The sequence below is a fragment of the Lagopus muta genome, chromosome 3 (genome assembly GCF_023343835.1).
Source record: "Lagopus muta isolate bLagMut1 chromosome 3, bLagMut1 primary, whole genome shotgun sequence".
NCBI classification, from domain to species: Eukaryota; Metazoa; Chordata; class Aves; order Galliformes; family Phasianidae; genus Lagopus; species Lagopus muta.
The window spans coordinates 11,961,225-11,989,156 of NC_064435.1; the positions used below are offsets into that span (position 1 = coordinate 11,961,225).

General features: G+C 38.8%; 1 protein-coding gene across 1 annotated transcript; it reads right to left on the reverse strand.

The window, feature by feature from the left end:
• On the reverse strand, positions 1–26,746 carry FAM91A1 (family with sequence similarity 91 member A1). The gene is made up of 24 exons (XM_048939523.1): positions 26,527–26,746; positions 24,280–24,364; positions 23,613–23,764; positions 22,368–22,425; positions 21,125–21,192; positions 20,177–20,290; positions 18,353–18,443; positions 17,040–17,102; positions 15,948–16,054; positions 15,124–15,162; positions 14,895–15,007; positions 13,840–13,958; positions 13,309–13,421; positions 13,052–13,138; positions 12,153–12,285; positions 11,315–11,463; positions 10,637–10,771; positions 8,709–8,822; positions 8,061–8,133; positions 7,227–7,376; positions 5,658–5,765; positions 5,332–5,455; positions 4,189–4,258; positions 1–3,116 (listed from the first exon to the last, which is right to left on the reverse strand). The coding sequence occupies exons 1-24, from the start codon at positions 26,596–26,598 to the stop codon at positions 2,922–2,924; spliced, it is 2,532 nt and encodes an 843-aa protein (XP_048795480.1). The 5' UTR covers positions 26,599–26,746; the 3' UTR covers positions 1–2,921.
• Between the last annotated feature and the right edge of the window lie 1,186 nt (positions 26,747–27,932).

The window sequence follows — 27,932 nt, forward strand, 5'->3', positions numbered from 1 at the left end:
TGGTTTTACCTACGGCAGTTTATTTGTAAACAATTGTTACATGTGCCAATAATTTAATTGAACACAGACTGTACATTTCAATGCATAATGTTAAGAATGTCACACCAGAAGAATTCAACTGTATTCAGTTACAGCCATACTTTAAAAACCTTCGAAATACAAACCATCAAGAATACTGTACAAGCAAAAGGAAGATCTGAGAACAATGGTGGAAAAGAAAAAAAGAAAAACAAGAAATAATATATCATGATCAGAAATCTGAGAACAAATAACACACACTTTCTAGTTGGCTCTCGAAGCCCTCCAAGTACACTCATCTGGAATAACCACTACTTGGGTTGTGCCAGAGCACAAAGCCAACTTCTCAAGTTAAAAATAGATGTTGTGAAGACAAACTTCAAACAACTTGCAATGTTATAATGCGTGAGATTTTTCACCGACTTTCAATAAAACTGCCTGAAGAAAAGAAACTGATTTCATTAGACTTTATTTGCGATACAATATAAAATAGATTCTTTTGGTATGAAGATCTTGGAGATCTTATTTTTTACACCACATTTAAAACGAAAATCACATACTTTGGGTCTCTGGACCATCCCAAGCACTGGAGCCGTAGTAGAGTTTCAGGTATTTTGTGGACTTCTTTGGTTGCAATCTATTCAGTAAACTTCAAATATGAAGACTTGAACATTCAAGCTCTAAACTAGTGTTGAAGCTCCTAAATTATAGTAGTTTGATTTCTAAGAATTGCCAACATATCTGGAATTTTCACCATTAACAGCAAGATTTGTGGGTATTAAACAACTCTGAAGAGCAGACTATTTTTATTTAGAACCTAGTAACATCCTTCACTCAGTAACACTGAAGAGCAGGCAGTGAGGAGAACAGAAAATTTAATCCATTCTTAGACTTTCACACAGCAGGTTAACTTGTACTGTCATCAATTCTGTGCTTGTATAGACATTGTGCATGGCAAAATTTAATACAGTATGCCAAACTAGCTCATCTATTACAGTTCACTGTAGCACTGAAAGTATTGTCTATGGTACTGAAAGTGTAAATCATCATCTACTGCTTAGTTCCCCTACAGCTCGATTTTGAATTAATCTTCACATAACAACTCACAGTAAACCTATATTCCCTGCAATTTCTAGCAGACTGACATTCAGTTCCTCTTCAATTCCTTTGAGGGAAATACAACAACTTAAAAAAAGACTATGAAAAAATAAGCACTTCCAGTACGAAAGTAACTGTAGTGTAAATAATTTTCTGTAATCTAGCTCTGTAATTCACGCAGAATACTAAATTCAGTTGATGTTGGTAAAATACATAACACAACAGATGTAAAAATACACATAAAAAGAAAAGAGCAGCAATGAGCAAACTGTAGTACTACAGACTTCCAGTTCTTAAAGCACACGTCCCACACTTACACATCAGGAATGTATATAATGCCAAGGAGAAAATAAAGGGACTTTCACAGTGTCAGCTGCAGTCGCTGCATTATTCTATTGTGGTACATTTTCCCTTTTCAAACTTGTTATATGTTTTCTTACAGCTACAAAGAACAGGATACAAGCCCAAACGTTGTCATTTTTCTCCTTGTTATTTTCCAGCATCATCAACACCGCAGATTCTTGGTCCGTTACGTAACGCAGGCTAGTAAAGACAAGGATGGTTGTCCTATTTTGACATTATTTATATCAAGGCAGTTCCAGCAAAGAAGAGAGCTGGCAGAGTTCTTAGTCACCTGGATTCTTTAGTATTCCACATCTCATTTCCTTGTGTGCTAAAAGGAACAGACTTTTATTTAAGCTGGAAAGAAGTTGTTAATGCCCCATATAAACACAATGAAATCAATATCATCCCCTACAAATAGAGCCAGAACATTATTTTAGATGAAACAGTGCGCTGTTAACGTTTGTCAGAACGAACAGCTAATGGTTGAAAAGAAAACAGATTCAGAGAAGTCTCTGCCTACACAACTTCTGCTGCTATCTTCCTTTGCTAAGGACAGTCATGAAAAAAATTAAGAGATCTTCTCTTTCAAACATTAACCAACAGAACATATCTAGTTATCTACCTTGAAGTCAACTTACAACATCAAGAGATTTCTCACAGCAATCATCAGCAATGTCAAATAACAAGGTGGAACCAACTCACAGCGTGTCCCAAATCTCCATCTCCCCTTTTCACACAGAGTAAATCCATTATTATAAAGAACTCTACAGAGAGGGCCAACCACTTCAGCCTTCCCACTTTTCCACATCTTCACTGAATTTTAGCAGAGATGAAAGCACACCATCCATCTTCAAAATGGCCTTAGTCATCAATAGGGCTTAAAGCCGGCTCTAACATAGACCCTGAAAGCATCAAATTTCCTACTGTGCTGATTTGTCAAGGCCACAGTATTAGGGTGAACTTCATAATTCAACAATTCTTAATGCTCCGTATCACCATGATACATTTTTTAAACAGTTGGTATCACTGAGCTTTTAGAGGAAGAGCCAAATCTCCTACCTTTATACAGAAAGGCTTTCAGTATTACAGTACAAAACTAAACAGAATTTATGTCTGAGTAACGAACATAGAAAACTACTATTGCAATTCTGTGGTGACGGCATAGAAATTTAACAATCATCAGAAAGCCTACAAACAGCATGGTTAGTTATAAAAGAAAGATTGTCTCAAGATAAAAATAGTGCTGACAGCTAAAAAGCTCTCTGTTGCAGCAAGACACGCAGTAATGAGTAACAAGTTCTGGACAGTTTAAGCAATTCCCCAATACTGCAACACAGCACGTTTTTGTAACACTACTTTTACATGGGTTATGCTGCAGCAACAGTACACTTCTTAGTGGTTGGCACTATAAAATAACCATAATAGAAGAAAGGCATAGAGTGATCAATGTGTGAGAATCTCTATTTGACCTGTTCCTTAGGAGTGGTTGAAATAAAAACCGAGGAAGGGGACCGTCCATTCCATTCAGATAATACACCTTCTTTGAACATGAGATTCTTGGCAGGAAGTGGAACACCCATATCTGCAGAAGTTGGCTGCAAAATTGAACTTGAACAACCAGCATCATGGAGCTGATCCAGCGTTGAAGTACTTTCCTAAAAACAAAAATTAGAAAACTGTCTTAAAAGCAAGAGAAATAATGAAGGATTTAATAGGTAGAATATAACAAGCTATTCCAATCAGCAAATTTAGTATTCCTGAAGTGTGCTTAATCCAAATCACTATGAAAGTAAAAGTAGAACAAAGGAAGGCTTGAAATAGGCACACAGTTGCCTCGGTTACATCTGTGTGCACATATTTATGTTCCAAGAAGCCTTCATGGAGGGCTGAGACTTAAAAATTAAGGGAAGATCTAGTGAAGTGAATATGCAGCTGTGAAATCTTCAGGACAGCTCTCACATCAGTCTGAGTGTGTTAAGCACTGCCACAATCTCATATGGTGCTAGGAGGTGTATATAGATATATTCAGAAGCACTGACTTGATCATAGTATGAGTAGACATATTTCCCATAAGTTTGGTTTCTCAGCTTAAAAAAGTAACTTCAGTATTTTTCCCCTCCCTGTACAGATAATCATTGGTATAAAAAGTGCACCCCAGAGACAGAATCTAAAAGGTTAGGAAGAAGGCATTTGAGACTTGGATGGTTCCAATGGCTTCAAACTTCTGGAAACCTCCAACATTCTCAAGAAGAAATGGTTTCAGGATCACACCATCTGCAACACTACCTAGGGAAAGTAACCTGCAAGTTTCTTGCTGTACTGAAAGGATAGAATTTTAGACAAATGTATCAAAGCATAAGCAACTAAGTAGATTCCATGTCATATGTGGACACATCTTGCTAGCATGTATTTCCATGCAGAACCATAGGAGGCTGAAGAGCATTTCCCCTCTCTTGCTATGCAAGGTCCCCCTTTCTGCCCTTGCCCTTCCCCCAGCATCTGTACTTTTACATATTTATACTCATTCATCATCAGGGAAGGGAAGAATTTGAATTTTACAGCACTTAATACAGTGGCCACTTACAGGAGGGCAAGAAAAGAACAAAAAAACCCCAAACAAACAAAAAACAAACACCACACACACGTTCCTATTCAGCAAGGAATAACAAAGGAGAGTAAAGAACATCACATAGCAGAATTATTTACTTGTTGATTATTCCTCCTTACCTGGAATGAATGAACAAAATTAAGGACCTGCAAGGACAGCTTTCTACTGGAATGTAACAGTTTTTGAAGGCTGTAAAAAGTGAAAGAGAAGAATTTATGTACAAATACAGAAAATCAAAATACATGCCAGAAATTCCCAACCTTCCAAGGTGCCCCAATTTAATCTAGTAAAGAATTATCATGGTAAACTGCTCAAAAATTTCTTTTGTAGTACCAGGCATTACATGACAAAATAAAAAGCTTTCAGACAGGAAGCCTGACAATAACATTAGCACCGATGAGGTACTCAAATCATCTCATGTGCTTGTGAGTCCCAACCATCTAAATGCTGTTTTCCTGATTTATTGTGTTAAAATGGGGATACTACAGTTGAAAAAAAATATTATTTCACATAAAATACATTAATAAATTAGACTGTAACATGTTTTCTTCTTATAAAGAACATTATTGTGGATTTCAGAAGCAGGTAAGTGATACACTGTTAAAAGCTGCTACAATAAAATCCGTAAGCTATGTTTTCAAGCAGCCTTTTATTTAGCTTCCAGAACCACATCCTAGAGAAAAACAAACAAACAAACAAAGAAAACCAAAATACATTGCTGGGTGAATAATCTTTCATAAAGAAAAGCTACTGTCAAAAGCAGAAGTTATCTTGATCATAAGGCAGCACTAAGCTTAGGAAATAAAATGCCAAAATCAAAGAAAATTTCTACCAAAACCAAATGCATTTTACATCCAATCACTATTAAGAGAGGTTTTTGGGTTGTTTTTTTTTTTTTTGGGGGGGGGGAGGTCAGGTGGTGAAGAAAAGAAGTCTGTGGTAGGCCAGGAAGGCATTCTGAACTTTCCTGATGTTCACATAGCTTCCAAAAAGAATTTATTTTCTACCTTGCAAAAAGAAACAGAAAAGCAAGCCTACTTTTTTTTTCCAGTGGCCTAAGGTTCACTAGGCATTAACATCACAGTTGTTATCCTTGAGTCAAAAAAGCTTGACACCATCACCTTACACACTTCAATTAGAATCGCTATGAAACTTAAAACTGGTTCTGGTCCATTTGTCATCAAGCTGTAGATACCCAAATCGTTTTGCAGGAACTCTGGACATAACTATATTAAACCTGCAGCTGGTAAAATAAAGCTCACCTTTCTTTTCTACATAATCCATGAGTGGCAATTTTTCTGCAGACTTTCTGATTCAACTCAGAGCTGAAGAGAGGAATGCCAAAGCATAATTCCAGAGGAACCCAATCCTGTTCTGATGTGGGTACTAAAGACAAAAAAAAAAGAAAGAGACAGCAAATATTGATCCCAGACCCAATTCTGTCAGGTCAAATCCATTCTCTCAGATCTAAAGGACAATTCATGCTTTTTTGAAGCAGCTCATTTACTCAACTGCTCAAAGACCTAAGAGAATCTGAATTCTTATTAGATAGGGAATGTTTAGTACAAAACATTTGTCATAGTTTTACCTTCAAGGCTTTGCTTGATTGCAGAATCCATTGATGTTTCTTCTATTACCATCTCAAATGACTCTGTACTCCCGTTTACATCAGATCCTGATGCTAGATCAGCATCCCCTGGAGGTAAAATAATCCTTACATAAACATTTAGATGAGTATATGTTTAATTACCAACTGATGTAAGGAACTTTACGCAAGTTTTGCCCAAAAGCTATACAGGAAAGCTGCTCTGAAAATAATGCCTCCTATTTTATTATGTTGGCCCACATCATCAGAGGCAGATGTTGGTGATACAGCAGAGTTGACTCTTCACGCCCACATTCTGTTAATTTTGTAGCATTACAGCAGATGGCAGCAGAGAAACAGTCTGACAAAGCAACGTCTGACAAGAAAGTACATGTGAAGCAATGGTGTGGGATTGAACCACTATATGAGTGGTGAGTGGTCATATAATGACACCCATTGATGTTTATAGATTCCTTCTGAATGTTTAAGGAGGCCAAACAGTGGATGTGAGCACAGTGAGGTGGTGAGTGGTGCATTACAGCAGTGACAACAATGCATTACATCCTCTGCTGCAGATTTTTACAAGGGCAGCATGCAGGCTCTTGCTCATCACTGGCAAAAATACATAGCTAATGGTGGTGACTATGTTGAAAAAACAAAAAACAAAACAAAAAACCACCAGTGTTTTATAGCTGAAAATGTTCTCTATCACATAGTGCTATAGTGGTCTTTGTTTCCATGGAAATAAATAGGAGGTACTACTTTTGGAGCAACCTACATAACTACTAAACTGGAAGAAATATTACAGAGAAATATAAAGTCTTACTAATCTTAGGACTTTAGAGCTACTTAGGGATCTTCAGCACACTTACAAATAAGTTCTGGCATACGAAAACAACACAACTTACATTTTAATGTTTTGAAATGATTTCTTCCCCCTCCTGCCAGTTATTTTAGTCCAATGATTTTCAGTTTGTATTTGCTAATTTAGGTTCAACTGGCAATTAGGAAGTAAGCCTACTGACAGCAGATTTAAATGGGGTTTCTCTCTATGTTGGATGATATCCAACACAGACTGGGAGAGCTGGGGCTCTTCAGCCTGGAGAAGAGAAGGCTCCAAGGGGACCCTGTAGCAGCCTTCCACTACCTGGAAGGGATCTTACAAGCTGAGGAGGAACTTTTCAGAAGGGCAGGTAGCAACAAAACAAGGGGAAATGTTTTTAAGCTGGCAGAGGATAGATTTAGACTAGATATCAGGAAGAAAGTCTTCAGTGTGGGGATGATGAGACACTGGAACAGGTTGCCCAGTGAGGCTGTGGATGCCCCCTCCCTGGAAGCATCCAAGGCCAGGCTGGATGGGGCTGTGAACAACCTGGTCTAGAGGGAGGTGTCCCTGCCTATAGCAGGGTATTGGAACTAGGTGATCATAATGGTCCCTTTCAACCCAAACCATTCTGTGATTCCATATCATGCAGAAATCCAAATCCTTTGAGTTTAATCCTTTGCTCAACTTTGCTGAAGTAACTGTAAATTAACAGAACACACACACACACACAAATACTGATAACTAACCTCTTCCATCAGAAGCATCACTCAGCTTCCTGTTAGCTTGTCGACTTGTAGGATTCAGCATAGTGACATAGCCACAAAAATGCTGCAAGTCTACCTTGTTTCTCAATATCTTTAAAGCTGAATGAATGCCCATGTTCACACGAGAGAAGTCTAGAAGACAGGAAACACACATCCCAGTTTACTTTAGCGAAAACCTCCTCCAAAGCCATATAGCTCATGTCTAGTCAAACTGGCTTTTATCTAGATTTTTTTTGTCTCCTTTAATGCTACAGATTAGTGATAATACGGGTGGACGTGGGGTAACACTGAAGAAGACAGCTGTTGTGCGCACAGACAGCGCAGATGGCTAGGTTCAGCTAAGAAAAAACAACATCCAACTCTCTCAGTGTCACAGTCTTGTAAGAAAAATCCAATACAAGAACTTCCACAGATCTGATATTCTGAAGAATTATAGTACAGTACTAGAGGGCAACAAGGAGTTTCAACACTGACTTCTTAATCCTAGAATTTTTTAAGTTTACAAGCAGACATACCAGAGGGGACATACATAAAGGCAATCTATTTTGAGCATAATAAAATTTAGACTATGAAATTAGCTTTATTTCTAGTAGCCTAAATAACATTAGATTTCATATCTGCAAATCTGCAGTTTGCCTCAAATTCTAAGCTAGAAAGCTTATGGCCAATCCAAAGCCTCCTATCACCAAGGAGTACATCAGAAAGTTAATTTCTGCTTTTTAAACTCTGTTGTACTAGGAAGAAGTATTATTGCAACCTTGCTGCACGAGGTAGCATTCAATATGGTGGCACAAAGATTACATTAAATAAAGTTACCTCCCTGCTGCTCAGCTTCATCAAATGGAAAAGGTATATGCACAGTTTCTCCCATTCCATGCATACCGTGCCCCTGAACATCAAGAAAATCACATTAGGCACCAAAAAAAAATGTACTCATCAGCTTAGCTTAGTCCTAATCATGCTCTCTGTTAAAGGCCACCAGTCACATTGGTGAAACAAACATAGAAATATTTCTGTATTAACACTCTCAAAATAAATAGATTGAATAAGATACCCATCCTCTTCCCCCTAAAATGCACGTGAATGAAGATAATTAGTTAAGCTTCATTGAAGAGGCGCAGTTTCTTGAATAATTCATACTGTCAGTTACCTTATACATCACTACCATCCAGACTTGTGGATTATTCATTTTCATTTCAGTTTACTATATCCTCAAAGCTTCTATAAACCCTCATCTCATTTTCATTGAGCAAAATTCTTAATATTTGCTCATAATGCAATAATGCATATTACATATGCATCGACAGTCTTTATCCCCTCTAAACCACACCAGCAATGGCTAAAGTTAAACATTTTTCAGCTCCCAACAAAAGCATAGGTCTCCTACATTTTTAATCTACTCTTTGATGCAACAGTTTTACCCAAAATTATATGTTTTCATCACTTACAGAAGGTATTCCATACCTGAATTAGAACAGCTGAATGCGTTAAAGCATCATTCAACATTGTGAGCACATTTGAAGTAGGAACTACTCCTGGGTCGTGACCCCAAGACGTTATAAGTAAGCGATCATAACCCTAGAAGACAGAAGGTTATGTACAGCAGTAATGGACTATCCAAGCACAAAGTGAAATGCTGCAGTTAGGCTAATAGCATGCTGCTACAATTCTGAAGTTACTGCAGATTACAACTCTATAGCATTATACTTTCTACCAAGGATCACTCATGCTCACATTTCTGGTAAGGACAGAAGTTTGCCAATCTCAAAGTTAAGATGGTAGTTTGAGTAGAATGTATCTGTCAACCGTCCCTACAGGACTAGGTGGGCCTCGCAGCAGTCTCCTAACAAATATGAGATGAAAATAATTCCAAATAAATCTAAATGCTAAGCTAACACTGTCAAAAGAAAGCAACGATATATATCAATCCCAGAGTAGCCATCCAAAGGGAAGGGACAGGAAGGTAAAAACACTGACAAACTTCCCAGATTTCAAGACCGAAAATGTCTGTAGGAGTTTCAGAAATGTCTCAACAGTTTCTCAAGATGACATGGCAAAATAAAAGCAGGAGAGAAGCATTTGCATCAGTACAGAGAAGGGCTCCAACAAGTTTGTGATAATGTAGGACATGAAATCAAATAGTAGAGGAAAAACAGACCCATCAGCTCTCTGAAAACACAGGTCACTTTGGAAATGTTCCAAGGCAACTACACTGAATGTTTTTTATTAATGAAAATACATCATCTATTTACCATTAGTTTAAGTTACTGACAAAGTTTCAGTCAAGCTCTTAGAAGCCTTATGGAATGCTTTCTGCTGTGTATGTCTTGGTTCATTCAATCCCATTATTTTAAAACAAGTCTTAGAAATAGAAGTACAACATTTTTCAAATTGGAAAGGACATGAAGAGGAAGAGAAGATACATGAAAGAGGCTGGAGGAACAGAATCTACATCTACAAATCCAAGAGCCAGAGATAACTGTTTATGTGGGTACTAAGAATACGCATTGCTCTCTGAACACCTCCATACTACTGCAGTACGCTCAGCTCAAGTGTCTATCTGAATTAAGAGGTGCAAATTGTAGAGATCACCCTCCAATTATAAATATGAACAAGACTACTTTGTGAACCTTGCTGTAATCAGTGAGACACAGACACTACCACGTGTCTGCTGTGTGTCAATTAAAGTTAATAGAAACCACAATTTTTTGGTTCTGCCAAGTTTAAAAGTTGCCATGTCACTCCCAGCTAGGTTTGCCAAGGCTACCAAATACCTAACAATACTCCTTCATGGGACACAAGTCCCTCTGAGGGCCAGAATGGGAAAAAGCAGCATCTGAAGTCTTTCAAGCTTGAATTGGACATACTAAGAGCTGAGAATGTTCAACTTGGAGCAAAGAAGGCTCCAAGGAGACCTGATAGCAGGCTTTCAATATCTAAAGGGAAGTTTATAAGAAAGGACACAGACTCTTTAGCAGGGCCTGTTGTGCTAGGATAATGGGAAGTGATTTCAAACTAAAAGAGTGGAGATAAAGACTGAATATAAGGAAGAAGTGTTTTTTTTTTACATTAAGAGTATAGGAATAGGCTGTTCAGAGAAGTGGTGGACGCTCCTGGAAACATTCAAGGTCAGGCAGGACAGGGCTTTGAGCAACCTGCTCTAGCTGTAGGTGTCCCTGTTCATAGCAGGGGAGTTGGATTAGATGACCTCCAAGAGTTCCTTCCAACTCAAACGACTATGATTTTATACTACATAAAACTTGCTCCTAAGAAAGCTACAATAGCTACTTGACTATACCTCAGATTACAACTGTGCGTGAATTCTTTAGTATACAGCACATCTTTGAAACATTAAGAGAAGGGAGAGAAAAATCAATCTGTACTTATACTACCTGAAAAATATCTGGAAGTTTTCGAAGACGTGTTCCTTTAGAGAGCAATAGAGAGGGTGGTCCTTGTCCAGTTATGTGGTAAATATACAGTTTGAACCAAACTGAACTGACTTCTGGTATTGCAGGTCCAATATGCTGAAGAGATTATTCAGGAAAAAAAAAATAGAGCCTATTATTGCAATTCTTACATGTACGGATATAATTTAATAATTGATAGTTTTAAAGAAACATAAAGCTAGTTCTGCAGCATAGGAAGGAGTAGAAAAATATGTTAATTTACTAAGGAGAGATGATATTTGTAGTGGGGCTGGAACTACATGATCTTAAAGGTACCTTCTAACCCCAACTATTTTATTATCACATGATATTCTAGGTACTTTCTTTCTTGATAGTAATTTATATCAGCACAAGTTCAAGAAGAAAAAAATCTGTGGTTAACCCTACTTGAAAGGTACATTGCTCATAAATTAAAGTGTAGTAAGTATTCACATCTTACTCAATAAATATTTTTAAGAGTAATTGTAACACTATAGAATGTATTTATAGTATTTATGTATTTATATTAGAATGTAATAACTACAACTCTTCAGAAGAGACACATAGCAGACATGCACAAAAACAAAGCTACAAAACTATTTCTATTACTACATACTGTTTTTTCCCCTAGTATTTTTTCACCTGGGGTGTACAGCTACTAATAGGTCGAATTTCATTGGTGAGTGGTGCCATGGAAACCAGTAGGGTATAATTTTTGTTGAGAACTCTACTGCAGGTAGCTGGATCCAAGCCAAGCAAACTCTCACATCGTAAGAGATCCAAGGGAAATCCTGTGATGAGAATGTAAGATTCTTGATTATTTGGAATGGAACATAAAACCTAAAGCATGATTTCAGATTTTCCATTCCACCCTCTAAGCCATTAATACAGTATTTTCCAAAACAAAGTTTTAAGTTACGTACAGACTTATTCAAGTTAATCCCAGTAATTTCAGCAGTTCAAGTAATACAGGATTCCCTGGCAGAGTTACAACTTTGTCCTCACTGACTAACCGATCCCAGAAAAGCAAAGCACATTATTACTATTACACACAATTACTAAAAGAAAAGTTAAGCAAGATTTTACAAATATTTATCTTCATTAGAAACAATACACTCATTTTCCTAGTACAGAAAATGTTTTGTTTTGTTTTTAAATAGAAAATTCCACTTGAATAAAAGGATTACTTCCTTTATTACAGCCTTCAGAAGCACACAATATAAAACCAAACCCTTCCTCAATTTCAGCTCGTCTTGCCACCATTACCATTAAGCATAATCTTTGGACATTAAGCCCAAGCCTGTGCACCAAATCTGTCATACAACAAAACTCAGTACCACAAACTCAAAGGATGAAGCAATGTTTTTTGGGTCCAGAATACTTTCAATCAAACAAGGCACTGATTGCCTTCTGATACAGCTGAGTACATGGCAGATAAGTAAAAACACACAAAATATTTCCTCAGAAGAGTTCACAGTACCGTTAGTTGGTTGGTCAGGCTGTACAGCTTGTGCCCCTAAGTCTTTATTATGCCGTAAAAACAGTATTGTGTTTCTCAGTGTAAGTGCATGATCAAAGTATCGCTGTGCCTCCCCTTCACCTGTGCTTTGAACCTAAACAAGAAGCAAAATAAAGGCACATAGATGACATATTGTTTGCACAAGCATTAATAATGCAATAGGAAAAAAAATCAACAAGTTATCATTTGAAAGGTTTTTATGGCATAACAACCCCAAAGGCTATACACAGCAGCTGTTAAATGAAAAGTGAGCCTTTGTCACGTTAGTCAAATTGTCAAAAAATACATAAGGACATCTATAAATCTGAATCATGCCTCAGTTTTCAAGCAAAAAGATTTAAATTTCCAGTACTCCTGACTGGTGTAAAAGAATACTGCAATTAACAGCACAGCCCTCTGATGTAATTCTGAAGTTGTCCTTCTAGAATTATCTTTAAAGGTGGATTAGTTAAACATACTAGAATATAACAGCCAAGTTTTTCTAAAAAAACGATATGCAGATTTTCAAAAATATTAACATCTTACTAAAAAGTGATTTGCATTTAACAAACAAGCCATAACACAGATGCATGTACACACAGACCTGGGTAAACGTAGTTCTTTCATTCAACCTGCTTACCAGACATTCTACACATTCACATACATGCATAGTATGTTCCACAAAGTCCCTTGCAGCATGGATACTGTTAATAATCAACAATTAACCGAAGCACTTAGGTTTGGTATGATGAGGAGCATTCATATCACTCTATTGTTAAACAAGGCTCTTAGAGCAGACTTACAAAATGAAAATACTGAAGGCTTTTTGTCCCTTTACACTAGTGCTGAGAAAACATTCGGCCACGCATGCAATAGATTACCTTCTCCAGCTCCACCAAGAAACTGTCAAGGGACTCATCTGACAGTTTCCCTACTTCAAACATAGTGACCGCATGACTTTTCAAGTTCTGGAATAATAAAACAAAACTGTTTTAGTTCTTTGAAAAGAGAACAGGCGTTTCTTAGCCACAACAATGTAAGTTTTAAAAATAATTATAGCTGTGTTATATGGAAGTAAAACATCTTCAAACTCTACATGTTGAGTCTTAGTGTAAGACACTGAACAATTTGGACATACTGGTGAAAGATTTCCCATCATTAGAAAGGCAGTGAGGGTAGAATCAAACAGGAAGGCAATACGCTTTGTGTGCCCGCTGGACAGATTCAGGCTGCTCACACTGGCTGTTTCAGCTAATAAAGAACAAGGAAAAAAAAAAAACAAACAAACATGATTACATTTAATTTAAAAACGAAAACATCAAGTCATACAAGTATTTAAAATAATCAAAAAGCCTTAGTTAATGTCACACTGAGTGCTACAGAATTCCCTGATCAGTGCTGAATAATCAATGTTGATCATTCATGTATTGGTATCTTGGCATCAGCTAATATTGATAACATAGATGAGCAAAATACCTTACTTTCTAACAATGAGGCTGAATAAACCAAGACTTAGACATCACCTTCCCCCCAGTATAATTTATATCAAAAAAAAAAAAAAAAAAAAATCCTCACAGATTTTACATTTCATTTGTTTATAAACCCCTTTACAGCCTACAGTGTTATAAAATAATTGTTCCTATGTATTAGATTCATTGGTCGTGCTAACCTGGATCATCTTGACTGTTGGTGTCTGTATCTGTGGCTGAAGACCCAGCTTCCTGTACAGGACTTCTGTTTTCCCCACTGTCCCACGAAAGCAGCATCTTCTGAGGATCCAAAGTACTCCTATTAACGTGAATTAAAATCCACAACTATCAGTCACTGCAGCACCAGAGAACTATTTTTGCCTTCCAGTGCTAGTATTCCATGCACAGGCATGTCCAACACATTCTTTTCAATGTTTCTGAGCCCTAAATCAGTCCAGCTTGATGGCTCTCAGAGTCCTGCTTTTGCTTCAGCAGAAAAGTTTACTCGGTGGGTTGAAAAATACCAGGTTTTGAATAACAGAACTGAAAAAAAAGTGATCAAATCACCATTGTTCAAGAAAAATCCAATGAAGAGTCTTCTTCATTTTGTTCTCACATTCTGAATTAGCATTAATGATAACTGGTTTTTTAGGTTTTTTTTTTTTTTTTCTTCTCCTTTAAGTGGCTTAAGAGAAACTGAATTCAATGAAGTACCTGACAATGCTTAGATCATGTAAACTGGCACTCCAACTTGGAGAACCCTTTGCTTTCTATTATCAGGATTTTATACGGATAAATGTAGATTAAGAGTGTCTACGATTGTACTACTAGACAACCTCACAGCAAGTAAGCAAGCTTTACTACATAATCACATGAAGCAGTACCAACAGGCATCATCACTGTACCAGCACAGTAAGAGCTGTTGTTTCCTCCCCAGTGCTTCAGAACAAACTCACACTTGTCTGCTTCAAAAGTAAGTAATGAAGCACTTAAAAGTCAAAAAGCCACCACTGAGTAATGGCAACAGAAGTAGTATTTAAAGGGCACATTACCACCCCTAATCCTCAGATTAGAGAGATAATCAAGTATTCATGTCACTACATACACACACACACACACACACACACACATTAGAAAGCCAACTGAAATTAGAAGTCAAAAAAAGGAACCAAATCTAAAAAGGAATCAAAATAAGAAAGGAATCAAATCTAGCTTTCTCTTCAAAGAGAAATACACTTTGTAAAAGAACACTTACTTCAGTCTGTTCACTGAAGGAACATTCTTCCACGATGGATGAAGGTTATCCAAGTTTATGACTTGGCCTTTTTTATGAGCAAAGCCTAATCGACAATACATGGACACAGCATTCTGAAGAAACACACAAAAATTACACAAACATAATAAGGAACTGCAACATGAAACCCCTCCACCAAGCCAACCTGCAAGACTGAGATTTTCACATCAAATAAGTGCAACTCACATACCTTTACTAAAGATAAGTCAATCTCCAGGACATTTGCAAGCTAAAAAGAAAAAAAAGAAAAGTCAACAATGCAAAATTAATAATGCAGAGTAATCCACAATTTTTGGGCTTTGTCATTTTTTGCTGGTTTTGTCTCTTTATTTCTTAATACAGACTGTAATGGTAGAAGCAATTTTGTCTTGATCAAAAGCAACAGGGAAAAAAATGGGATGAAGTCTCATGATCGTTCCACTTTAACGCATGCAAAAGAAATATGAGGTTATCTTCTACTGTATAATTTTTAGGTTAATCATGTATATTGTAAGACAGAAGAAAATAAAATCTATGTGTGTTCATAAGGTATTTTTTCAGGTACTTTTTCCCCACACGTTTGAGAATGAGACCTTATGAAAAAAGAATTAGAACCATAAATATTTATGCAAAAGTTAGGTTCCTACTTTAATCCAACACCCTGCATGTTTTCACAATCAGAAATTTTTATTTTTGTTTTTTCTTAATTCACACTAGCAAAACAGAACCAATATAGTTGGGACAGAAGGAAAACAGACTCCCATTCTAACCAGTACAGAATAAACTGCATAAATTATTCCCATGTAATTCACTCCAGCTGATGGAGTTGCTTCACTGAATGTGCATCTTACTGCAGAACTAATGAAGTTGTATTCAATACTAGGGAAACCTATTTATCTCAAACTCTGCAAGTCAGACAATACTTATAAAACTCCCTGATACCTATCCATACTTCTGCCTTAAGTATTTCACCTGTGTGCTTTGGGCCCTTTCATGGTTTTCCCATCACCAAGACACAAGGTGAGTTTTACTTACCTCTGCCACATTAGTGTGTTCATCTATTGAAACAAAAATCTTGTACAGGAGTGTTTCAAAATAATCACCTTGCACTCTGTTCATCACAAAACCTTCAAGTGGTGGCACTGAAAAGAATTACTTGCATGATTACAACTTGGTAATTTTCTTTTTTAAACTGAAACTGCATAAAACAGAAACTAAAGTAACACAGTGGTGCCTGTATTACCATTTTACAATGGTATCTGTATTACTCAAGTTTCAAAGAATAAAAACCTAAAGAGTTTATATGGTACTAAAATTTCTCCTAGCCCTTAAGAAAATAACGGTTGCCAAATTTTTTTTAGTATTAAAAAAACCCACTCTGCTTTGCATCACTGTCTTTCAGACTCCTGCTCATCCACTACAGATAATTTCTAGCCACTCAGCCCATAAAACGGTTTTCTAACGCCAACAGAGAGTAAATTGTGAAAGAAAAAAGCGAGTGGGGGTTGAGGCATGACAACAACAACAACAAAAGTCACCCTTCTTCCACCTCTCCACCCTTTGGGAGCAGCCAAAGCTAGAATTTCTTGAATTTAGAGGGCATTTGCTTAATTGATCTCTACTACAGTAACAACATGGAGTTCTGCATGGGCAGGTTTCAACAGTGTGTGTCTTTACACAACTCCTTGAGCCTTAGCACAGCACGAGCTGTTCAAAGGCAGCCATGTGCTGCACTAGTATAAGCTCCTACCTAGTGCCCAGACACAGTGCGCTGCTATAATTGAGGTGACAAAACAAAGGATGATGGAACTGATATCTATTAAATACAATTTTTTAAAAGCTGAGTCAAATAAAGAGAAAAAGCTGTATAGGAATGAAAAACTCAAGCCTTTTTAGCACAGCAGCTACATTTCTTTACATTGTGATTCCTTTCCATTACAGATGTACAGGAAGGTACCTATGTCGTACTGTGGATCTTTAAAACCATCAACTTACCTAGATATTTATATCAAAAGATATGAATTCAAATTGAAGAAAGTCCTACGTACAATTTAAAACCAAAGTCTTTATAACAACTGAAATAAATCCAAGAAAATGCAGGTTTATACTACAAAAATATTTACTTGCCTGCTATACAGCTGTCATCAGATATTGGTACATCGAGGTAAATAAATCCCTTGTTATACAAGCCTGTATAAATTAAAGCAAATCATTGGAGAAAAAGCATTTTGCAGAGTCCTAATGATACAAGTAGACTTTCCCATCAGTTCAGTTCAGAATGTAAAGCAGTATTTCCTATTAGCTTATACAACATTACTTTGCAGTACACAATCAATAAACCACATCCAACATTCAGCAGGTGTTATCCTATAACAGAGCTCTTGAGGTTTGATGCAATATACCTGGAGCTTTACAACTACTTCCCTCAACACTTTCTGAGTCATCATGCGCTTTTCCAGAGGTCTCATCACCCTACCAATTGCTTTCAGTAGAAAGAGCTGTGGCTCTTCAGCCTGGAGAAGAGAAAGCTCAGAGGAGACCTGATGGCAGCCTTCCACTACCTGGAAAGGGACCTACAGGAAAGCTGGAGAGGGACTTTTTATAAGGGCAGAGAACAACAGGATGAGGAGAAATGGTTTTAAACTGGAAGCAGGTAGATTTAGACTAGATATCAGGAAGAAAGTCTCTACTGAGGGTGGTGAGACACTGGAACAGGTTGTGTTCACAGCAAGGCTGTGGATGCCCCCTCCCTGGAAGCATCCAAGGCCAGGCTGGATGGGGCTGTGAGCAACTTGGTCTAGAGGTAGATGTCCCTGTCTAAAGAAGGGGGTTGGAACTAGATGATCTTAAAAGTCCCTTTCAAACCAAATCATTCTTCAATGCTATGATTTACAGAGTTCTCAAAGATGATTTGTCAATGAATTCTTGCTCCCTTGATTAATACAATTTGTCTGTAACACTGGAATAGGGAGAAGCACACAGTTTTCATTAACATTTGCAGACATTTGAGGTAGACAACCTCTTAGACTCAAGTTTAATTTTTTGATAGTGTTCAGTAGGAAATTTCAAAACCTTTTCTTTGAAAAACAAATAGTTAAGTTCTAGCTCCCAGCAATTTTTATTTATTGTCATTTTTATTTTTAGTTTCTCTCATTCTCATATACCCTCTGTTCCCTCTTGAGCTCCTACTATCAGTTTCTAAAAAAGGAATGTGTTAAATTACATGAAATAATATCAGAGCAACACCTCCTAACATCTCACTGTTAAATTATTCACAAAACTTAAGACTGCAGCCTGTACAAGCTCTTGAGTATTTCCCTCCACATCCTCCCAAACTTTAGCTATCCTCAATTCTTTTATACCTAAGTTTTCAGACAATGCTCTCTGAATTTACTGAGCAATATCTACACGCAGAAAAGGAATGCCAATTAAACACTTACTGTGAACTACATTGAAGTCCAGTGAACCAGCAAGCTGAGGACCTGAATCAATTATCTTATCAATAGCAGACTTTTCCGATGTAGTACAAATCTAAGTAAATAAATCTGCATTAGTCTGTTGCAGAAATGAATCTATGCAACTTGAATAATACTGCTAAAAATAATAATAAAAAAAAGAACCATGAACATTTCACATTCAGATAAGTCACAGGTAATACAAACACACAGAAAGTAACCATGTTCTTCATTAAAATGCTTGCACTGAAGAATTCACCGCGCTTCTTACTGAAGTTTTTACTCTTGACCCTAAATAAAGTTACATGTGCTCTAGGAACAGTATTTAATTGCATAGGTATTTTACAGTAGTGTATATTAGCTTTGCTTTTTAAAACTTCTAAATTAAGTGTTCAAACACGCAACTAGAACCATTCTAGAAAGAGGGCAATTTCAGTATCAAGCAATTTCCTTCAGGTTAACTACTTTGGAATGTCAGAATGTACACAACCACTGTCCAAGATACTCCCAATAACAGTCAAAGGAAGTTTCCATCACTGCATTGACTATGCTCCAATCAAAGGTAAAAGGTTAACCAACAGAGAAGGAATTAAATACAGATTTGGTGTACTGATGGGCAGTTGGCTGAATATGAGCCAGCAGTGTGCCCAGGTGGCCAAGAAGGCCAATGGCATCCTGGCTTGTAGCAGGAATGGTGTGGTGAGCAGGACTAGGGAAGTCATCCTGCCCCTGTACTCGGCACTGGTGAGGCCTCACCTTGAGTACTGTGTTCAGCTTTGGGCACCTCAGTACAGAAAGGACATTGAGGTGCTGGAGCAGGTCCAAAGAAGGGCAACAAGGCTTGTGAAGGGCTTGGAGAATATGGCCTGCAAGGAGAGACTGAAGGAACTGGGGCTGTTCAGTCTGGGGAAAAGAAGGCTGAGGACAGACCTTATTGCTCTCTTCCAATATCTGAAAGGTGCTTACAGCAAGAGCAGGGTTGGTCTCTTCTCACTGGTGACAGGATAAGGGGAAACGGCCTCAAGTTGTGCCAGGGTAAGTTTAGGTTGGATATCAGGAAAAACTGCTTTACATAAAGGGTTGTTAAGCACTGGAATAGATTCCCCAGGGAGGTGGTTGAGTCACCATCCCTGGATGTGTTTGAAAACCATTTGGATGTGGTGCTCATGGACATGATTTAGTGGAGGGTTGTTAGTTAGGGTAGTTTGATTAGGTTGTGGTTGGACTCAATGATCTTTAAGGTCTTTTCCAATCTGAGTGATTCTATGATTCTGTAAGATCAGGAGACTATAGCTGACTGTAGAAAAACTGTGAGAATGAAATAGGATACTGTGAAAATGAAAACAGAATGATGACAAAACATTAAGCCAGCTCACAAGTTTTTCAAGTTTCAAATGAAACAAATAGGGATACAAGGAGCAGAAATGAAGTAACAAATAAGGTCCACTAGCACTGAAGGTGAAGATTTAGTCAAAACCAATATGTGAGCTAAAACATGAAATTTGAGAAGGCACATTTTGCTGCCTGTTCCCTATAAAGCACAGCAGCACACGCTTCAGTTCCCAGTTCTGCTGACACAAAGCAACCTCAGCACTGAATGTGACACAAAGCACAAAGGAGGAAGAGGGCAGAATATACCAACAAAGAATGATACCACTTCTACCAGTTCCAATCTCTATTTCCATGTCAGTTGTTATAAAAGCTCCAATCTTCAGTCAGTCTTTGTGTAGAATACACAAAGGGAAGTCTGTTTTCAGGAACCATGAGTGTATTCAACCAAAATTAGAGCTGCCAGCTGCACTGAAGTACCTTGATGTCATCCTCAGTGATGTAGCCAGACTGCACAACCCACCAAGCTTCTATGGTAATTTCCACAGGTTTCACAGGTAACAGATCACGCGCAGTTTTCCTTCTGAAAAATTTCTGCAGTGGTACAGTCCATTTGAGATAGAAATAAATAGCACTTCACACATGCAGGCAACCATCTACCTTTATATAATCTGATTTTTAAGTACATCATATTTAGACTGGGCACATAAATACTATTAACCTTGCCTTTTAGTAAAGGCCCACACTTCATCAGAAACATAATTTGAGAGAGGAGGAAGCACATTCTATGAGATCGGGTTGTAAAAAAATTATTTACACCTAATACTGTCAGATGTAATCTCCACATACATCCATATTCTGTATGTCACTAAGTTTATCTAAAGATATTAAGATCAAGTCCAAGAACAGCAAACAAGTATACAATTGGTCTACTTTAAATAAATGCAGCAGACTTAAAATCCGTTTTAATAACACAGTTCATTTACTTTAAAAGAGCAAGATTCCATATTCTCAGTAAGAAAGATGCTATGAAAGCACAGTGAATTTCGATACAAGAAAGAGAAACTAAAATGCACTGTTCATTTACCAGTTAAATAGCTCATTCTCCATTCTCTTCCACTGTATAGTTGTTACTTTTAGATCCACTCTATCTACTTCATATTTTGGTGGACACCCTTGTATTTGTTGATTGTTATTATGTTTTGGCTTTTTTTAAAGTAACACTGAATATCCGTTCTTTAGTCTATTTTGGTTTCAGTGCTTTTTTTTGTTGTTAAGAAACAGAAAATAATTAGCAGTATGTTACGCAGTGCTCAATCAAGTGCACATAATAGCAAACTAACAAGGCCCACAGATTTTTTCCACTCCTTCCTTTCAAATCATGCTCTATAGGTGAGGCAAGAAAGAAGAAACGGAAGACAAACTTACCTTAGAAGATCTACATTGGTTCATTAGATCTATATATTGGTTTCTTCCTATACCAAGAAGTCTTAGACCTGGAAAATAATCAAAGTTTTATTTCTCTTGGAAGGGTTTAAGCTGAAGATACATAAAATCTTCTTGAAAGAATCAAACCTACTTGTAACTAATACTTTTATTTACTCCTTCTTCCCAAAATAAAAGGATACCTGGAGGATCTAAACTCAGTCCCAAATGAATTTATGAATTTGGCTAAAACCGTGTCCATCTAAAAAGCACAATCTATTTCTATTCATTTACTTTACATTCTATATGTATATTTTTAAGTATCCAGTTTCTCTCAAGTCAAAGAGTAGCAGGGAATAATCCAATTTTTTTCTCTTCTGCCTTCACTCCAACAGGTAATTACAATGCTTCAAAACAAGAGAACTAAAGTTGTACCTGTTTCGATCAACAGGGTGTTTTTCTACCCTACTGCCACACCATGCACTTGATTAGAACTCTGTAAACTAAGAATTAGAGCACAAAAGACCATGTAAGCCTTTAAGGAAGATGACTAAGATCTAGCTCTGCTCAAGTAAATCAGAATTTAATTCTATAACTGCCAGCCTTCAACCATTAACAAATTATGAAAAGGTACTGGAAAACTACCCAGGAGCCTTAACCCACATCCTGTCTCAGTTGTCAAGGGGTGATCATTCTGCCCTCCTCCAAGTTTAATATGAGCTTATGCATAACCTGCCCTTCTTGTGCCCACAACAGTCTAACAGAAAGCAAGACAGTCTATCTGGCACATTTAGGGGTATCACAAAGTGACAATCTCTTTTCTTGTAAATCTTTGTCCACTGGTGCTAATTCATAGCAGAGCCAACAGCCTTTCAGAGTTTTTCCAAAGCTTTCTGCCCAACACACACCAAAACACACAGTGGGAAAGTATCAGCTGCTCAGCTGGATGACACAACAGCCAGTAAGACTTTCCACCCAGAAGCTCAAACAAACAGGAAGGCACTACATGCAAGGACAGAAGCTGTTTTTTACCATGCCTAGTACTACTTAAATCGGCCCAATTCCTGTGCTTATCATACAGACAGCACATTGCATGGAGAGCACACCTTGAATACCACTATATAAATGCTTCTATACCTTCATTAACACATTTGTGCTCAAGCAAATAGATGCCCCATTAATTCATTTTCAGAAGGTCCTTAACTCCAACTCACTGAAAGCAGTACTGCAGATAGATAATACTTACAGTCAGCAGCAGTAAAGTTGGGTAATGAATCATAGCTTTTTTCACTGTTCATTATATCCTGAAAAAGACAAGAAAATTCAATTGCAATAAGAATGTCATTGCTTCAGAGAAGCAAATGTAAAATTCATCCTTTAAAAAAAAACAAACAAACATGAAATTAAATCAGAAATCTATTAAAGTCAGTACAGTAATTCTGGCTAGGATAACGTTAATTTTATTCATGGTAGAAGATGTTTTGGATTTGTGATCAAAACAATGTTGATAATACATGAGTGTCTTAGCTACCGTAGAATACTGTGCTTACACAGACTCAAGGACATCTCAGCTTCTTAGCCTGCCCCAGAGAAGGGGCAGGGGTGCACAAGAGGCTGAGAGGGAACAGAATCAGGACAGCTGACCCAAACTGTCCAAAGAGATGTTCCATATTGTATGACGATATCATATGAAGACATCATACATGGTATTCAACAACACAAGCTGCAGGAAAGGAGGAAGAGAGGAGAGAGAATGCACCAAGCTACAGCATTTGCCTTCCCAAGTAACCATTACACGTGATGAGCCCCAGGAAATGGCTGAACATCTGCCTGCTGATGGGAAGCTGCCAATGAGTTCCTTGTTTAGCTTTGCTTGCGTGTGCAGCTTCTGCTTAACCTACTGAACTGTCTTCATCCCAACCCACAAGTTTTCTCACCTTTACCCTTGACATTTCTCTCCCTCATCTCTCTGACATCCAAAGAAAACAAAAAGGTTGCCAGAGAGCTGACAAAAAACAGAACCATTTTAGTACTCACAGAAATAGCTTTTGATATGGTCAAATGCTATTTCTGAAGAAGAAAACAACCATACAAACGTGTTGCTCTTTTCTTGTTTAGTTGGGTGTGTTGTTTTTTTGTTTTTGCTTTTTTAAGCAAAATTCCCTTTGTATTCAATCAAAATTTTTATTTACCAAACAGAATGGGGTATATCTTTCACAAGCAGTTTGAAATGAAGAATCACAAATCTCAAGGATCAAAAGAAAGATGGGCTTAAAAACAAGTCCCACCCAACTCCACATGACAAAGTCCAGTTCTTGAAAGGTTTATGGGGGTACAAGGGTGAAAAAACAGCAGATACAAGTAGTTATCTAAAAGCTGCAATTTGTTAGCAGTTCCTACCCAAAAACAAACAAAGCACCTGACATTGTCTTGCATACACTGACATCTCTAGGTCATAATACACCATTTCTCAGCATAGTTCTGCACTCACCTCCATTATGCCCGTGTAATACGAAAACGGTGTTACCCTCAGCCCTTTCACCATTATGTCAGACAAATGGTAGGGGTACAACATCAGGTGGTCACGGCTGTATTTTAACAGATCCTCGTAATATTTACGTTCATCTTTCTTGACATGCTTAACTACAAGAAAAGAAGAGAAAAAGTTGCATTGTTAGATCAAGTTCAGTCAAAAAATGTCTCAACAGAAGACTGAGAAAGACTATAACAGAGATTGGCAGAAAGCTAAAAACAAGATAAAGGAAGGCTATGTGGCATGTAGCATCCAGAGATTTCTATATACAATATAATTACTTTCAGAGCCATTACACATCAGAACAGAGCAGATTTACTTTGCAGGTTACCAGGAAGTGGCCCACTGAGACAACTCATGCAGGCTCTCTGGAAAATGATCTGTTAATTAGTCAAATTATTATCTACTGTAAAAGAGGACTGAATGCAGTTAGCGCAAAATAAAATGGGAGCCTGCAAACAAGCCTGGACTCAGATGTGAAGACTTCTCATGATGTTTTATCATTCAGAAGTATTTCAGGGACAGAAGGACCTTTAAACAGGACTAATTCTTACAGTTTTAGAGTAAAAACAATCTTCCACAGAGAAGATTCGGGCAGCAATTAAAAGTTAGATGCTTTACTCACCTAAGTTATTCCGGTACCGTAACTGATTGCGGATGCTGTAGAGTACAACCTGCCTTTCATATTCCCTCTGAGAGTTTCCAAGAGCCTTAAAAATAGAAAAGCCTTTTAGCTGACGTGCACAAAACCTGTTTTAGTTAAACCAGCACAAGGTGTCTCATAAGGAAGCACATGCAGGCATATGTTATTTAATGAGTCCCTCACATCATTATAGTGATAGTATCTTCAGTTCCTCTATGAGGTCAAAAGTATCTTGAGTTAAATGGATCCCTCCACAGAAGATGGCAAATTAAATAGTGATTTCTAGATATTACTTCTTTTTCTAGAGCCATTGTGACCAAAAAGGGAGCCTGTCATCTTCAAATCAAAGGTTATAAACATTCTTTTAGGTTACATGAAGCACTGAGCATTACACCAAGCATTCAGCATCTTGCAGCCTTGAAAAAGCACCCAAAATTAGTGCAGCATGAATCAGTAACTGTGAATGACACAAAGTTTCACCTATGGCACCTGAGAAGCTTATAATAAAATGAAAAAGTTCAGCTGTAATTTCCCACAAGCAGGCAATCAAGTGATCTTTGGTCACAAGATTAAGGCATACAGTGCTTCACTATCCCAAAACAAGATGAAAAGAGAACTTTCAGTTAATGTTTTAAATGCCTTATTTCAAAACCAGTCCTGCAAAATCCTTCACTTTATTCTTCTGCTCAACTAGAAAGTGAGCAGGTTTTCTTCGCCTGGTTCCCTCACTTGATGCCCATGTTACAAAATACACTTAGATTGAAAAGTACTTTACTGAATATAGGGGATCCCTTCTACTCTGCCCTGATGAGGCTACATCTGGAATACTGTGTCCAGTTCTGTGCTCCCCTGTTCAAGATAGGGAACTGCTGAAGAGAGTCCAGCGAAGGGCCACAAAGATTATTAGAGGCTGGGAGCATCTCCCATTTAAAGAGAGGCTGAGACCTGAATCTGTTCAGCTCAAAGAAGAGAAGACTGAGAAGGAATCCTATCACTGCTAATAAATATCTCAAGTGTGGGAATCAAGTAGATGGAACCAGGCTCTTTTCAGCGGTGCGCAGTGACAGAATAAAGGGCAACAGTCAAAAACTGCAACACAGGAAGTTCCATATAAATATGAGGAAGAACTTCTTTATTGTAAGGGTACAGAGCACTGGAACAAGCTGCTGAGAGAGGCTGTGGAGTCTCCTTCTTTGGAGAAATTCAAGACCCATCTGGATGCTTTCCTGTGTAACCTACTGTACAGAACGTGCTGTAGCAGGGGGGTTGGACAAGAAGACCTCCAGAGCTACCTTCCAAACTCTGCAATTCTGTGAATATACATGACAAACAAGCACAGTACCCATGCACTGCAGAACTAAGCATCAGAGAAGAGAAATACACTCACACACAGGATCCATAACTGACTTAACTTTGAAGTATTTTCTCCTGGTACAAAAATATTAAGGGCTACTCTAAAACTAAATACAACAGAATCCCAGAAGCTACTTTAAATAAAATAACACATTATACAATGATGTATTTTCCACCTTAATCACATAGCATGGCACTTTGCTGGGCAAGTAAATGTAATGCAACATTCACATTCCTCTGTAAGAGGAACTACCTGACACTCAATGGAGTTAACTATTCAGGGCCTGCAGTCACTACTCTTCCTCTCCATCCTTTGTGCAAGAGCAGGAGTTGCTTTCCATCCCACCCACTTCAAACAGAACTTGGCTTTGGAGCAGAGATGGACGCCTTCCTCTTGGCCTGACACACTACCTGCGCGCTGCTGTGAGGGACCTGCGAAACCCAGCACATCAAACTTTCATGAGCTGTTTTTTTCCCCCGGGCCACACAGTGCACAGCTCTCTGAGCACAGAGCAGCACCGCTCTCTGATGGCACCGGGCTGGATCAGCTTGCCCCCAAGAAAGGATATACAGATGCTCACATCTTTCTGTCTCCACACAGAGATCCCAATCTGCCCAACAGCCGCCCCACCCGATAGGCACCACACCACTCCTATGTGCCCCCCTCCACACATACACCCCCAAACAACCCCTGCACGCTGTTCTCCCCACATAAACACCCCAACCCTCCAGCAGAGCCCCACATCCCCTTCTCCACAGGAGAGCCCAGGTCGCCCGCCCACCCGCGGTTGGCAGAGCAGGGCAGTGCCGAGCCGCCACCTCTCCCCGCGCACTGCTGCCCACGCCCAGGAGCCGAGGCTGCCCGCCCGGCGCTACCTGCTTCACGCTGGCCGGCAGCCGGGCCCAGAGGTAGTTGTGGCGGATGTGGAATTCCACGTCGATGTTCATGGCGAGGGGAGCCGAGCGCACCGCACAGCCCCACCACCGGGGGGCGCTCCAGCCCCGGGGCCCCTCTGCTCTTAACCCTCGCCGCCACCGCCACTGCCTCTTCTTGCTCGCCCGCTGCCGCTTCCGCGTCACGGCCCCGGAAGTGATCACGCGTCACTTCCGGTGGGCACGAAGGAGCTGCGCATGTGCGGTGTTTGAGAAGAGGTGCGGAGTTGTGCGGGCTCCTGCACGGGTTCCTTTCTTTTCTTCCTTCCGTCCTTCCTTCCCTCCCTCCCTCCTTCCCCTGGCAACCGCCTGCCGTCCCTCTGCGCCAATGCTGGTGACTGCTTAACGTCAGGGCAGAATCTGGTGCAGAAAGAAGCGTTTCATGACGTGGGACAAGCAGGAATGCTTCTTTTTGCCCTGGGTTATTTCAGCTGATTTTGTAGGGTCTGCAAAGCCTGGGCATGAAAACCTCCGGACCTGAGTGCCTGCTGCAACATCCTGCTGGGCATTGAGCCAGTGGGTTGGTGTGGTCAGGGAGTGCCTTCTCTTAGCAGTTAAGTTTTTATCAGTCATGCTGAATGTTATCAGTCAAAATCTGTGGCAACTTCCTGTGCAAAAGCATTTTCTTACTGTCAGCAAATTACAAATGGGGAAGAACTGTTTCTAACGCTATGCAATGTTTTAGTAGATTATTTGATAAATAAGTAAAAACAATGGAAAGCTTGGTAGGAACCTTCAGGCCATGGTGACAGGTGAAAGGGGACCAAAACGGAGAGCAACTCAGTGCTTTGTTACCTTTGAGTCAGTGTCAATGAACTACAGACCCATTTCTGCATCTTTGATGTCACTAGTGTCTCGGGGATCTGACTTGTGTGTGAGTGCAGAGACACATTGCCGCAGGCAACACATGTGCTGTGTGCTGCCCACAGAGATCTCAGCAGCTGGGGAGGTGGTGAGATGAGCTCTTCAGTAATTCAGTCCAGGAGAGCAGTCATAGCCTGTGGAACTGACCTCATCCTTCAAATCACGGTTCTCAGGTTTCACTCTCTGTCACACCCAACGCTGGTTTATAAATGAACTATGAAGAGATACTAACACAAAGCCACTTTTTCTTGCTCACTGCTACATAAACCAGGTGGTGCAGGACTTTGGCTGGTACTGTCTGTTTGTTTTTGATATCGGTAATTGGACGCACCCCACAAAAGGGCAGGATGATTTTTTCATGGATGGTTCTGAAGTGAATTCTCTTGTTAGTGGCACCAGGACATAGTAACTATTTTATTAAATCAGGTACAAAAATTCACAAGCTAAAACTTCTGGTAGTCAGTATAACATTAATGTATGCAATA